Below are 15368 nucleotides of genomic sequence, written 5' to 3'. Positions count from 1 at the left end.
TTTTGGGAAAGCGTTCTCATTTTCCGTCGTCGACGCGAATCGGAAGCACCGGCGAGGCATAATCAATTCTAATGAACGTAGATTACGGCCCGTGCCTTTCAATCTTGTAATGCATGCAGGTTACGGGGCAAAGAGCCGAATCAACACCACACAGAGGAGGAAGAGAGAGAGAGAAAGAGAGAGAGAGAGAGAGAGAGCAAGATGCCAGAGAGAAAGAGAGAAAGGTTCGTAGGCTTGTTTGAGGCAGAAACGACGTAGAGAGAATCGGGATATAAAGGAATACCTGGCGGACGACGAAGTTGGGCCGCGCGCGTCGCGTCCTCGTGGGGCGTGAAACACTTGAAAATCCCGGTTATGCAAAACATAGGAAAACGGCCCTCCAGGCCAGGACGTTAGGTGGAACACGTAATTGAAAGCACTTTAGAGACCCTACGGCACGCACAACGAGCACTCGCATTTGCATTCAGTGGCAGAGGGAATGCCTTTTAACCGAAATGACTGCGTGTGTATGACAAACGCCAGGTTTATGTGCCGGAACGATGGGAATATTTATTGGCACGAATTAATGTCTCTACTCGTCCGTGCCCGGGCGTTATATTTATTGGGACATTTCGCGACGGCTACGAGCGCCAGCGCCGCGAATAAAAACGGCTGTTTCGCCGCGGGGAGAAAAGGGATACCGACAAATCCGCGCGTCCCGCCACTAATCCCGCGATTCGAGTGCCTTCCTCGCGGTTGTCTTCATCGCGATAACCTATCGTCCATCCGTTTCTACGCCGGCGTCCCTCGCGTCTGGCTCTCCACGTCCGCGAGCGCATGGGATCTACTTAGAAAAGGTTCTCTAATGAATTTATACAGCTAGCTTCCTATTCACTTCCTGACAATAATGCGCAGACCTTTGTGTATAATAGTAAAGCGAAATAAAAATAAATATTACACGGGGGCAGTCGCCTCTTCTCTGTTCTCTGCCTAGATAGCTCGGAAGATGATCCACTGTGCCTGTCTACTGCAAGGGAATAGAAGGATGTTGAGAGCAGAAAGGAAGAATGTCGGAAATCGACCACGCGGAGAGCAAGGCATGCAAGGTACACACAAGAGTCACACACGGTTTGGTTTTGATAGAAGTGAGAGTTACCTGATGAAGATATTACCTGATTCGATTCCTCGAGGATCGTTCTAACGACGCCGAAACTGGGAGTGAGTCCCGGCGAGCGAGCAAGGTATCGAGTCGAAATGAAACACACTTGTGGGATTGCTCTTAATTCATATACATATGTATATATATATTCGAAAGTGCCACGACGGCTCGTTGCCGTGGCGAACGTATGTACATACACAGGAGTTTTGCGGCTTAAAAACTCCACGGATTACGGATTATCGGAAATTTGTACAAAGCATTCGATATATCGTTACTCTTCCCTCTTCTGCGCCGGCTTTGCGTGCTCGTATGCACGAGAAGACGTGGGTGAGCGCGCGAGAAACACGGAGGCCGAACGGGGAACGCTGCTGTATCGTTCGCTCCCGTGGAAATTCGCTAATCGCCAGGCGCAGGCCTGCTCTCTTTCCCGCTTTGCTTGCTGCAACGCGACGTTTCGTAAAAGGCCCGAGATCCTCGGTCGTTTTAGACCCGTTCGACTCGATCGAACGTTGAGGTTCAAGCGGCGCTCTCCAGTGGAGGCTGGAGAACTGCTTCGATCCTCGACGCGAGGCGACAACCGATCGCGCGAAAAAATGTTGCTTCGCACTTTCTAAAACAAGACCAATCCAACTCCCCTTTCGCTTCGCTGGATACGCCGAGTGGTGGTCCTTTCCGAAGGTGCGAAAAAGCGAGGCAAAAATCGTTCGGCGAGGGCTTCGTAGAAAGTGTCTTCCGTCGCCGATGGATCGAGGATTTCGGTGGCCTGTGGTAGGCAGGTCGTGTCGCAGCAAGCAAACCCCTTCGGATACGAGAAGACGCGCGAATCATCGTTCGCGCACCTCGAACGAGGAGATTCGGTCGTTCGCCGCTGGTCTCGGTGTCTCGGCAGATCGGTCGCGATTAATCGACCCTCGAGCGAACATCGCCACGGACTGATCGTCAGCCTGCGGGGCCGCGCGAAATCGCGACGGACGCGAGTTACAGTTTGTTTCGTCCTGCGCGATATCGAGTTGCGGGTGAAGGGAGGCGGCGAATTAATGAATGGAAACGAAAGGGACGCGTGGACATGGGAAATGGGTGCGTAAGGAAAAACGATAACCACAATAATAATAATTACGATAATAATAATGATACGAATAATAATGAAAAGAAGCACATATTGATAATAATAATAATGTTAATATTAATAATAATTATAATCATACTTTTAGTGTCACTGCAGTAATAATAAAGGTGATGGCGCAAGGGTAACGATTACGTTACTCGCAGTGTCCCTCGCGGGTCACGGAGGCAGACTTTGATTCTAACGACACCCTGGGTACGAGCTTTTCTCGCGTGACCGAAAAGGAGACAGGCTTCTCTCTTTCTATGTACAAATGGGCAGGGGATGAGGATCGCGGGGGACGATTAACGACCAATCTACAAGTTTCCTCTCGCATACGAACACACACAGTTTTCCCCCGGGAAACAGCGAAAGCTTCTACTCCAACGCCCGCCGGACCAACTTGCAGGAGTTGATATGCACAATAAATACTGTCCTCTTTCGCGTCCTTTCGTTTTCGCGCTCTGATCGATGCGGAACCGTGTCGGAGCCATCTCGTTCGTTCTTCGCGAGCGTCTGTCGCCTGATCTCCAGACGCTTCTCACCCTGCACACACTCTCTCACGCTCGCGTTCCTTCCCTCTTTCGTAACATTCCTTTGTTATTCGTGTTTGCTCGCTAATTGGGACGTTATCGCGCTCTCGCGCCAGCAAGGTCGCGATTGGAAACCGATGGACGCAGCGACGGACGTCGAACGAGACGTCGTTGAACCGGGAGAAAGAGAGAGAGAAAGTGAAAAGGAATATTGCTAACGCGGTAAATATAATACAAGTGTCTCTTTTTTCTTCCAATACGTTTCTATATATATATAATATTTCATATGTATGCAGTATGTATATAAATATGTATATATATACAGTCACGCGATAACCGCGACACGTCAAGCCCCGCGTCACTCTACGCGAAAATCTCTCCCTTCTCGCTTCCTCCTCCTCTTTTGCACTTACTGTCGATCCTTCCCTCTATACTCTGTCGTCGCCCCGTCTACTTCCCTCGCGGCTATACCCTGGATATCTCATTCTTACACGCGTGCTACGTCCGTGCAGCGTTCGTTTATCACAGTAAGGTTTTGTCGTTTCGCGTGCTCGTCTCCTTTTCTCTCTCTCTCTCTCTCTCTCTCTCTCTCTGTCTCTCTGCGCGCTCTCCTTCGCTCGCCCACGAAAGGAGAGAACCGACCGTGGACCGTAATACTCTTGCCGTCGAATCACCGACGTTCCGCGCGATAGATCGATCTCGATCCATTCGCGCCGCGATCCCTATTCGAGCCTCTTCCGCGGCGCAACGAGAGCTCCTCGGGGACGAAAGGAAACGAGGACGCGGCGTCGTCGAGTTCGCGACCATCTCTCCCACTCCCATGGTCCGCGAGAACGCGTCTACGCGTTCCACGGAACAGCACCGTTTCCCTCCGCGTCGCCGCGCGCCGGTGGAAAAGGGCGGCTCTCTCCGACGAGACGAGGGCCGAAGAACGTGCGGGGGCCGCAGGAGGCGTCGATTCGTCGCAAGCCGAGGGAACCGCCGGAAGTTCTTGCACGCCGATCGCGGAGGACACATTCTTAATCCGAGGATTTCGCAACAAAACTTCGTATCACACACTCTCGCACGTGTCGATTGTCTCTCTTCCTTCCCGCGTACCTGATTGGATTCTCCGATCGTTCGTCTCTTCTCGGACCCTCGTTGATCTATACAAGACATGGAAAAATGTGGTCGAGTCCTTGACATTCGATCACCACACGTATCGACGGAGAGGCGAACGTTTGACGCGCGCTCTCTCTCTCTCTCTCTCTCTCTCTCTCTCTCTCTCTCTCTCTCTCTGTTAATATTTCACCTTCCTCCATCCGTGAATTCTCTCCCGAGATTGCGAGAAACCAATTGCGATCCCGCCTCGGCCCCCACGAACTCCCCGAGTTCGTTCGTTTTTCTCACCCTCGTTCGTTCGTTCTCTTTTTGTCCGTCACCCTTTCTCAAGGTAGCCCCACACGTACTGCCGGCCATCCAAGCGAGTCACTCTAAGCTATCCTACGAGGTTATTGTTTTTGCGTTAGGTATTGGGGGTGGTTTAAATGTTTTGTATTTTTTTTTTTTTTTTGGTTTTTGTCGGGCGTTGGGTAGGGTGAGTCAGAAGCAAGCGACGGCCGGAGGTTTCGTTTCTCTTTCCTCCTGTGATTCGATCGATCCTTCGAGAAGTACCCTCTATCGGTTAAGATGGAAGCTCTTGGCTCGAACGCGAGTGCTCGAGAAATCGGCAACGTTGATCCTCGCGTTGCGGCGACGACAGAGAAATCAACGATCCCGCAGCAAATTAGGAAATAAACGCGACGACGATCGAAGGCAAAGAAACACGGCCGACCACGTTCTCTTGACTCAGCCTATGGACTCAACGGCGTTTAAACTCAACGTTCGTTTCACGCACGGTAAACAGAGAACAGACGCCGACGTTGAAACAAATATTGAGTCTGAACCGCTGGAAATTCCCTACGTTCTGGACCCTTAGAGCATGTATCACGCGGAAACCAATTAGAAATCGGAAACGAAAGCCGAGAGGAACGGAAATGAAAGAGAATGGCAAAAGAAAGGAGATTCGATCGGGCAAGAAACTTCATCGCGAAGAGAACGAACGAACGTCGAGAGAGGAGAGAACACAGGGTGAACAGAGACGAAGCAGACAGAGTTGCTACTCTGCATCCTGCTTACCACGTTGAACAAAGTTTCTCTGTTTGTCTACCGCGTCGGGTGGACCATCCCCCGAGGACTTCCGCCGTAAATCTTCCCGAATATCGTTCACGCGCTCCCTCGACGAATTAATCATGTTGAAAGAGCTTGCTCGACCGGGAAACGCGGCCTAATATTTCTGAAGAGTGTATCTAACGCGCCGATCTTCCAAGCGATCCGAGGCAGAGAGAGGCGAAGAGGAACGGCAACGCCCTTTCTCAAAAGCAAAAGAATTCTGACTTCGCAAGACACCGAGCGTTAAATTGTTCCAGCAGAGAAGGAAGCACCCCGATGGTCCAGGATCGTGCGTGTCCCGGGAGTTGCGAGTTTCTAGTGATCGGCGGGGATTTAAGAAGTGCGTGTGGTGTTGGATTCGTTCCGCTGCGACTAATTGGCTCATGCGTTTTGCACGATTGACTCTTGGCACAGGGGCGGGCTTACGTTATCTCATTACGTAACAATCTGCTCGACATTACTCGCCGCTAGTTCCAACTACAGCAGGGGGGCTAGGGTGTCGGATGTCGGTGCTAATTGTTACGTACTCAGGACTAATCACAGGGTCCAGAAGTGGAAATGTCGTGGCGATGTTAGTATGCAAGCGCGAGGCATACGCGAGTTTGCAAATCGAAAGCGTGACGACGAGCGCCGTTTCTCAGAGGGGGTGTGCGCATCGCCAACGATTCGGAGGGGTCAACATCTGCTTCCGAATCGCTCGCGACAAGGTATTACCAAGCTACTTTATAAACGAGAAGGATAAACCGGCTATCTAATTCGTAACAGCTAGCTACAACCAATAATTACTGTACAAAAATAAAATCACATGGATCTAGGACGGATGCCATTTCAACAGATCCCCGAGTAACCAAGGTTTATCCTACCCTTAAAAGTAAATGGGGGGGTTGGGGGAGGGGGTGTGGTACGATCGAGTCTTGCTTGACGTGAATTTCGCGCAGACTCGGCTCTCAACAGACTCTTCACGATTGAAACAATATTGCATAATGCTTCTCAACAACGTCGTACATGTAATTGAAATTTCTTCGTCGAGCAAGACATCGGTCGGAACCCTGAAACTTTAAACGTCTACGCCCGGGCACAGGCAAAGAGTAAAATGCAAGAGAAATCAGCTTACATATGAGTGAGAGGCGGAATGGCGGAGTGGTGTTGGGCGAGCGGGTCCGGCGACGGTCCAGGCGAGTAGACACCGGCGCCGTGTTGCACGACCCCCTGCTCGACACCCTGTGGCAGATACATCGAGATCATCTGTCTGAGGTCACCCTGCGACTGCTGCGACTGCTGCTGGCCCATGTATTCCCGTTTCACGACCTGGCCGCCAGCCCCGGACGTCGACGACGACCCAGTGGGCGTCGGCGTGTGGATACCGCCGCTCGCCGGACTCGTCGGCTCCGATTTTATGCTGCTACCGCTGGGACTGTGACTGGACATCTGAGAGCCGGGCTGAGCTTGGTGATAGGGCGACGGCGAGCCCCCTGGCACGGTGGTGCTTCCGTAGCCGCCGTAACCGTTCATGTAGCTGTTGATGGGGCTGGGACTACCGCCGCCCATGTGATGCCCCATGTCGTACCTCGGATATCCGGCGGCCGAGGCTGCGGCAGCCGCAGCCGCGCCACCCATGTGGCCACCGTAGGCGACGTGCTGCTGATAGGCTGCCGTCGGGTCGTGCATCATGTATCCATTCGGCATGTAGCCGTTCGGCATCTGGTAAACGTCTCGCGACAATTGCGCCTGCTGGGGGCCACCGGTGGCTCCGACCTGTCGCTGATCCACACCCAGCATCCCGCCGACGCCAGCTACTCCACCGCCGAGCGGAAACTTGTCCTTCTTCAGCAGGGTCTTGGTCTTGCGTCGCGGCCGGTATTTGTAATCCGGATGCTCCTTCATGTGCACGGCGCGCAATCGTTTCGCCTCGTCGATGAACGGGCGCTTCTCCGTCTCGCTGAGCAGCTTCCACTCGGCGCCCAGCCGCTTCGAGATCTCCGAGTTGTGCATCTTGGGGTTCTCCTGCGCCATCTTGCGCCGCTGGCCACGGGACCACACCATGAACGCGTTCATCGGCCTCTTCACGCGGTCGATGTTGTTGTTCTTGCTGGTGTTGTTGTTGTTGTTCGGCGGCTGGTGGTGCTGCTGGGCCTGTGCCTGTTGCTGTTGCTGCTGATGGGGGTGGTGCTGTTGCTGCTGTTGCCCGGCAGCTTGTTGCGCCAGCGAGTGCATGCTCTGCTGCTGTTGCTGCTGCTGTTGCTGCTGCTGGGCGGCCTGCATCGAGGCGTAGTGGTGCTGGGATGTCTGATGGTGGTGCTGGAGGCCCAGGCCGAGACCTCCGGTGCTCGGCGGGCTTCCGGAGAGGGCCGGACTATGCACTATCGAGCCGAGGCTGCCGTAGGGCGATACTCCCGTGTGGTGACCCATCGGCGAGACACCCTGATGAGGGTGCGGTGGCATTTGACCGTGCAGGCTGCCGCCCTTCAGGTCCGTCTCCATCGTGAGCATGTCTTCCTCCCTGTGGCCGTACAGCTTGCCGCCCTTTCCTGGTACCTCTCGACGTCAAGAAATTCGACGAAACGCCGAGGCTGTGCTGGGTCCAACGGTCTCTCGCCGGACGTCAGCCGGTGCTCCACCGTGTTCACGAAAGAACCGGCGAACACTACGCGACCACGAGTCTATACGCGCCTCTCCGAGCGTGTGACATGGAAGCCGGCTTGATCGATCGTCCCTCGATCATACGATCCTTCCCTTCCTTTACCCCGAATCGCACCACTTGTTGGAATTACGCGCGACGACACACCACCCGAAAACACTGTCTCACTTTCTATCTCTGTCAACCGAATAACCGTCCTCCTTTCCTTCCCTCCTCTGTGTCTCTCTCGAGAAAAGAAAAAAATAATCACGGTACAGATCCTTCCACCATCGGTGGCCACTCCGCAGGACGTGCACCGCTCTCGAGACGAGAATCAACGCCAGTCAATCGAGCACACGATAATCACCGCGCACCGTTCGTCCATAGGATCCGCGATCGAGCATTACTGCCGCCGGATTCTCGGGAATCGTGTGGTTCGCAACGGCCGTATACGAAACAACACCTTACGATGTTTGGTAATCACGAAATGTCACCGTGAGCCCCGGTTTGGTCACCGTGTACACTCAACGCTGCTCATATCAACACAGTCTTCCTCTACCGCGGCTACCTCGACAACGGTACGTAAGATCCACCGCAAAGTCCCACCGAGAACTGACGCACTGTCACTTTCTTCCCCTGGTAGCACGCTGCGTGTCCTCTCTGTCCCTCTCTCCCTCTCTCTCTCTCTCTCTCTCGCCCCCTTGTTCCGTCTCTCTTCCGAACTCGACAGCTCGCTCGTGACTGGCTGCGAGCTGGCGATACGCTCGACGAATCGGATCGCGACGATGCAACGATACGAGCCTCGCGGATTTTCCCTCGGGCCTGAGAAAACTCCGACACAACCGGAAACCGTCCTTTCGATCACTCCTCCAAGAAACTCGACCAAGACGGGCCGTGAGCACGACGACGATGTTTCGTCGCTGGCGGGTAAAACTCTGTCACTGTCCCCGATCACGACGACGGTTACGTTGACGATGCCTCCCAGGTCCACCTGATGGTGAGCGCGTGTCGTGTGTACAGCTGCGCGCACGTTCTTTCATCCGCCGTGTTGGTGCACTCGTCGATACGGCGGCGAACGTGCGGACGACGGCGACGAAGAAGAAGAAGTAGTCGAACAAGTAGCAGCGACCTCCACTCTCCACGGAAGAACGGAACCGTCTGAGCATTTGTGGATTTCGCCTTGGGGTCCCACTCTCGGGGCTCACTTCCTGCCGAGGCGGCTGTCCCCCTCTCTCTGTTTCGCTCGCTCCGCGCTCACCGCCCCTCCTCTACCAACCACCCTACCATCCATGCTACCAGCAACCATACCCAACGGACCGACAGACCAGACCAGAGCCTACCAACGGCAATCGATTGGCACACAAGCCTGCCATCATTTCTCTCGACCAATCGCGCGGCTCTCTCCTCCAACGAAGGCGGCGCCATTATGCCGTGACGTCATACCAACCCCGACGACCTCTCGCGGCGACGCTTTCACCTCCTCCCTCCCCTTATACACCCCCTTTACCCACGCTCTCTCTTCCGCCGACGCTCAGCCGTATGCTCCTCGCCTCTCTGCCTCGTGTCCACGCGATCCTCGCCTCTCCTCCAGGTCGCCAGTGTTTCGTCCACGCGTTCCTCTATCCCGACGCTCACCCCTTTCCCACCCCCCTCTCACGCTCGCTGGACCATGGCTCCTACGCGGATCGCCTCCCCCGTAGAGACGCCTCGTGTCGCTTCTTCTGCTCTCCACGCGCAAACCGCTCTCCTCGCTCCTCTCGATCCTTCTCCACCCCTTCGCCAGCACCGTTCCGCGCTCTTCTTACGCTCTCTGTCTATCGCGCGATCGCCTTGGGCGCGCAAATCGTGTCGCCAGATTCCTCCTTTCGCGCGGGTCCAGTGACCTTCGAATCTCGCGAACCAACGCGCCACCCCGCGGGGGCGAATAACGAGTCGGAGTCGTTTGTACGGTTACAGGTTTCGCGGCTCGGGGGACGATGCGGGGGATGAATGCTCCTCGATGCACAGAAATCCTCCTGCAGCTGCGCGGTTCACGAGCCTCCGCGTTCAGACGCTTTGTAACCCCTGCTGAAGGGTGAGATCGATTCTATGACCATCGATCTGGTCACCGAGCAAATCAGGGGCGTTTGGAGAAAACACAGGAGGGGGGTAAATAGCGCTGCAAATGTTTAGGAATGTTTACCGAGTAAACAATAACGACCCACTCGATGCTGCACGTTGGAGAGCACTTGCAAGTGCATTCTAACTGCGTAGGCACTTAGGTGTATCTTATCGGCTTTTCCTGGTGTATCACGCTTTCTTTTGTGATCCTCATTTTTTGCAGCAACGTGCGAAAGCCTGGATGCTTAGTCAGAAACGCGCGAACAGTTTTCTTAATTATAATTTGATCTAGGGAGGACCTAGGGGTTCCTCCAAAATGGAACATCCGTGTTTGCTCGTTGCATTTCCACGTCAGAATCCCAAGACCGATCACTCGAGACAGAGATCGGTGATCGTCTCTCCCGAATCTCGCTCGACCGATCGGGAGCGAACTCGTGAGTTAATTTAGCAGGCTACGGCAGCATTAGCTCGTGTCGCAGTTCGTCGTATTCAAATCTACCATTATATCCGGTCGACTTGACCCATTTTCTCCTTGTCTCTTTTTCCCTCTCTATTCATTCTCTCCGTTCCGCCGAGCCTCGCTCTCCTCCCCGCCCCTATGTTCGTGAAATCGACAAAGAGGCTCACCAGCCGCTCCTGAAAGAACCTTCATCGGCCGATGCGACTCCGTTTAAGCGGGTTCCTGCGTAGGACCTGTTGCCGCGGCTCCATGGACAGACAGAGAGGGAGGGAATCGACGGGGGCGAAAGGGGGAGAGAAAGAGCGAAAACGCATAATGGAAGAATGCGTCATAGATAATCGTAGCGCAACCCCCGGCGTGCTTCGTGCGTCAGCGACAATGAATGTAACGGCGGCTCGGTGGAATCCCATTCGAACGTTCGCCGCCGTTCACTTCCGACGAATGGCACTCGCTCTTTTCTCCACTTTTTTGCCTTCCAGCGGAGCCACCCTTCTTCGGATCGATCCTCCTCTTACGGCGAAGAGACTTCCTCCCTCCAGGGGGTTAAAGGTGGACGTTGGCGTTGCAGCAGTTGCAAGGATAATTATTTTTTTCACCAAAGTTAACTTCGTCCTTATAAAGACAACTACTTCGCTTACTTCTCGTCTCTCTTCCTTGGTTCAGCGTATTCAAAATTCCTGTTTGCGTTACTCCTATTGCGCCCGCAAGATTCATCGTGTCTCTCCTTTTTTTTGTAAAATCCTCTTGATTACTCATGTCGCACAGATGGAACCTCCACTCGTGCTGTCTTGTTTAAAGTACTCTCTTCTCGTTGCCCGTCACATCTTTACAACATCCTACTTACAAACCTTTCTTATCACTCCTCTCGTTCTCTTTCAACCCGATCCCAATCTCTTCTCTCTATTCCTGCACATCGTACCTCTAAATTTCAATTTGAATCTTCTTTTTCTTATATCGTGACCCATTACTATAACTCCTTTCCTGATACTATCCGACAGCTAGACTCTTATCAGTTCTTCAAACATCCAGCCCTGCAAAATATCCCCCAACACATTTAGTGTTAGTTCCACTTTGTCATGTCTTTCCTTTCTGCCCCAGCCCGTGTTGTTTATTCTTCATCGTTCTTCCCATTTGCTATTTCATTGTCGTAATTAGCAGGTACTAAGTAATGTTTAGAATTATGTTATGGTTAGGCTTACTAACAGTTCTTACTGCTGCCTCGCCTTTACTCGTATCTTACTTTCTCCCTACGTACTATATTTTCTGTTTAACGAGAAATAAATTCGAAATAATAACAACAATAATGATAATAACTAACTCAAATCGCGAAGGGAAAGAATTCAGTTTCAGAAGCTACTTGCAATTATGCACGACCAAGAAAAGTGTATCGGATAAGACCGCAAGGACGTCTCGATAAGATTACCGACTCGATAAGTAAGAAACGCAAGGTCCCTCGGCTGACTTAGTTTCCCGATCGATAGATCTTCTAATCATCGAAACGCGCGGTCGTTACCCCTCGGCCTCCGCATCACCGCGAAAAATTCCGCGGCGATCGCGGGGGAGAAGTCTCGGCGATGAAGAGGGGGGGGGGGCAATAAATCAGAACGGGAATGGGTAATCAGAGGAGCATTGTGACGGGTCGCGACAGTCGGCGTAATGAAAGCCGCAAGAATGACGCCGAGCGTCGCCGCGAAACGCCGACGATCACTCGTCCAGAGTGGCCGAATATTGACACCTGCTTAACGAACCTGCGAAAATTTATTGCTAATTGTGTTGGTCGCAGCGCTATGCGTCATAGCCACGTCCGCAGCGACCGTAAGCGGTGCTTTTGTTTGCGGATCGATTGCCATCAGGCCTTCTGAGCGAGGTACCTGCAACGAGCCAGCGGCCGCTAAACCTGCGCGAAAATACCTGCGGGTCTCGACCGTAGAGTCTCCCCGGTCCCAAATGGTCGCGACTAATTAACAGGTCGAGAGCTTTGCTCACCTCGGAAACGATCGCATCCTCGTTGGAAATCACGAAGACCGCCAACTTCCCAGCCCCTCCTCTCCAAATCCCACTTAATTGCAACAGAAAAGTTGAAAGAGGCTGAACCAAAGATCGCTCGAGTCTCACCACCGCGAATATTAATCGCGTCGTTCGATAGACCCGACACCCTCTGACAATCTCATTTCGCAGGAAGACAATCGACAATTAACGGCAACAGTGGCATCGTGGAGGCTCCGCGCAAATTTCGCGAATATTATCACGTCGGAATGGAGATGGAGGGGGCATTGATCGTGGCACGATGCAATCTGCCGCGCGCAAAGTACTATCGTTCGATGACTGGTCAATGAAAACGATGACAGCGGGTTTCAGGATCGCTTTCGGCGGGAAGTCGGGTCTCGCCCGGAGCCGCGGCATCGCGCCTGCGACCGGGCACGCTACAAGTGGCACAGAAACCGCGCGGAATAAGTGGATTGATAGGTCGTTACCGAAAAAAAAAATAGAGGAAAAGAAAGAGGAAGAGGATCGAGAGCACCGACGGAGGGTAGGCAGGAGAAACTGTACAATAAGTCGGGCCCCGACAATGGTATATACCGCGGGCGGTCTTTGTGATTCAAATCAATGTTTGTGATACTCGATGGCACGCCGCTTTCGTGCCGGTCGAGCTTTCGTTTAAGCGGATACGTACGTACGCGCAGGTACCTACGTACGTATCGAATACGCGCGACTTCAATGCTTCTTTCTCTCGGTTTCCCTCTCTTTTTGTCACCGCTGTCCCCCAACCGTGTCCCTCGCTCTTTCCCTCTTTCCCTATCGGTCCCGTTCTCTCCTCCTTTTGATAGTTACGCTCGCACGAGGACATCATTGTGCCGTTATTACGCGTGCATAATTGGATTTCGCAGGTACCGCTGCCCGAATGGAGAGGCGCCTCCGTTTCAATGAACGCTTTGCTCTTTTCGTGGCCGCTTCCTCCTGCCAGTGGCGGCTCCACTGTGTTGTGAAGTTTCAGACAGATTTGTAGCTCGTCCGTTACATATTTCGGAGCTCCTTGTCATTCTTCCTTATCCCTGCGAGAAAAAGTCGCGCGTTCGAACGAGTCAGTAGTATTGTCTCTTTTCGGAGCAGACGCGGGACCGCTGGGTGGTATCGGAAGAAAAATAATTGAAAGGGAAACGAGAAGCGTGCTCCGCGACGCGGGAGAAACCATTTTTCGCCTATCGAAAGAGAAACCGCGAGGTGAACCCGCGGCACAATGGCGCTGTGTACGCCATTGTCGCTCACCATTATCTTCGTCCCATTAACCGCGTTTATGCAAAGGCGGTCGACCCCCGGCGTCCACCGCGGTCCAACTTCTCTATCCGCACCAAGAAAAAACGTCCACCGCTGGGTTCGGGAGGAAGCGACTGGGGGTGACGGGGGATAGAAGGGGAGAGGAAGAAACAACGGCGGGGAGAGAGGGAAGGAATTCGTGGGCGTGCAATTGCCAACAGGTGATACCATTGGGGCCTCCTCTTAGAGCCGGAATAATAAGAGAAAGGTGGACTGTGCGCCGGAGAAAGAGAAAGGGAGAGAGAAATGGGGTGGAAATCAAGGGGGTGGTGGCGGAAGGGTGGCCAACAAAGTCTTTATCGTTTCGAGGACCGATTACAAAGCTCGATTGTTACCATTCTTCGGGATCCGAATAAACTCGCTGGTCCGACCGACGTCGAGCAGCCATCGGGGGTGAAATTTCTATCCGTTCTATCGGGCGGATGCAACCCTGTCTCTAAGAATTTCCACATGCCGTTTGCTTTCACAACGAGGTGAATAACGTTGGAAGGTATGGGATACAGGTTGCAAGCTGGGAGAATATTATGCAAGAGGGTCATTTATGGCGGGGGATTTCGGCACGAGTTACCGCGTAGAACCCAAGGAGTTGGATTCTCCGCTTGGACCTTTCGCGGTGTTTTTTTTTCTTCCAAACTCCAGAACAAGGACGAAGGCACCTGCGCAGGGGAGCGTTCCGGGAAATACCGAGGCTATATAATCGGGAGCAAATACGATGCAAGTTCGCGGAAGGGTTGTTTTCGCCCCGTCCTCCAGCGGAGCGTCGTAAATTTGGGTCAGTCCTACCTGTCTGCCGCGCTACCTGGTCCAGAAAACGAGGCGGTGCATCGTTATAAAAATTCGACGGTCGTAAAAGTTCGCCTCGGGTGCCGTGAATAAGACTGACCGAATTAGGGGGTGGGTTTACTCCGGGGTAGAGCAACCGCGAGCTCGCTTATTGTTCCTGTTAATCCGCCTTAATACCTTGGCGGTGATGTAACACCGAGGAAGCAGGGTCGATCTTTCGCCTGGACAACGGACAAACAACTTCTGGAGAGGTACGGTATTAACGGGGAATAAAGTTAGTCACGAGTGCCTCGATTTACACCGGCGAGGATGAGCATTGAACTCGTGTCCCCGAGCTGCTTATCAGGAATCATCACGACCGCGCATATCTATTGATACCTAATCGAAATGTAGACAGAACGTCATCCTGTCTTATCGAGATAGCAGAGATCAAAGTTGAAGCCCTCTGCGTTTGCTGGGGAGAGGCAGCGATGGGAACGACCGCGAAATAGTCTGGCGCGGATGTAGCTAGAGGCTCGGAGCGCGTTTTTCGATGCAGCCGCGCGTCCAATTAGCGCGATCATCCGCGTCTGTCACTAATTATAATCGCGGACGATTTCTCACCTCGGTTTGTCGCCCGCAAACTCGCTGGGAGAGGTGTTCTCGGTGCGCAAGGGATCCGGGATCGGTCCCGCGGGACTGAAAAGCGACTTGCCAGCGCACAGGTGTACAAATAAATTGCGCGGGAATCCGATTGGCTCGCCTCCGGTTCTGGCTGCATCATTCTCCCTGATTGCTGGACGACGCGCGTGCAACTGCCCGCCGGACCGGCTGCTCGCGCGAGGGCAACCCGTTCTCCTACGATTATACGCGTCCGCGCAAATCAGAATCTCATTGCGCTGTCATCGGCTCGCATACGCGGCGCAACACGCCTCGCCTCTGACGACGTAATCTCCCCTGCCACGTCCACCTTTTTCTCTTCTTCTCCCCCTATGGAACGTTCGAAATTTACGCCTCGGCGAGATTGAAATCACGAGGCGCTTCAACGTGTCGTCGGCCAATTTAACGATCATTCATCGACGCGATGCCGCGCGGGGAATGTAACACGCCGGAGGCACCAGCATTCGGTTTCGGATCCTTGCAGCAGTTGT

The 15368-nt window shown here is 53.4% G+C and overlaps 1 protein-coding gene across 7 annotated transcripts in view; it reads right to left on the bottom strand.

Annotated features, from left to right (window-relative positions):
• Positions 1 to 8992, bottom strand: part of Soxn (SRY-box transcription factor soxNeuro) — a 95406-nt gene extending 86414 nt beyond the window's left edge. For 3 of the 7 annotated variants that reach the window (XM_076822789.1, XM_076822794.1, XM_076822793.1), the window contains exon 1: positions 6078 to 8989. In XM_076822789.1, the coding sequence (XP_076678904.1) occupies positions 6078 to 7453 (1376 nt within the window). In that variant the 5' untranslated portion in view covers positions 7454 to 8989. Of the gene's footprint in view, positions 1 to 1252; positions 4256 to 6077 lie in introns of those variants that run through there. The other 4 variants (XM_076822791.1, XM_076822795.1, XM_076822792.1 and 1 more) reach the window with 3 other exon arrangements.
• Positions 8993 to 15368: the final 6376 nt, after the last annotated feature.

The sequence above is a fragment of the Andrena cerasifolii genome, chromosome 11 (assembly GCF_050908995.1).
Source record: "Andrena cerasifolii isolate SP2316 chromosome 11, iyAndCera1_principal, whole genome shotgun sequence".
NCBI lineage: Eukaryota > Metazoa > Arthropoda > Insecta > Hymenoptera > Andrenidae > Andrena > Andrena cerasifolii.
This window is presented reverse-complemented; position numbering and strand designations above follow the sequence as displayed.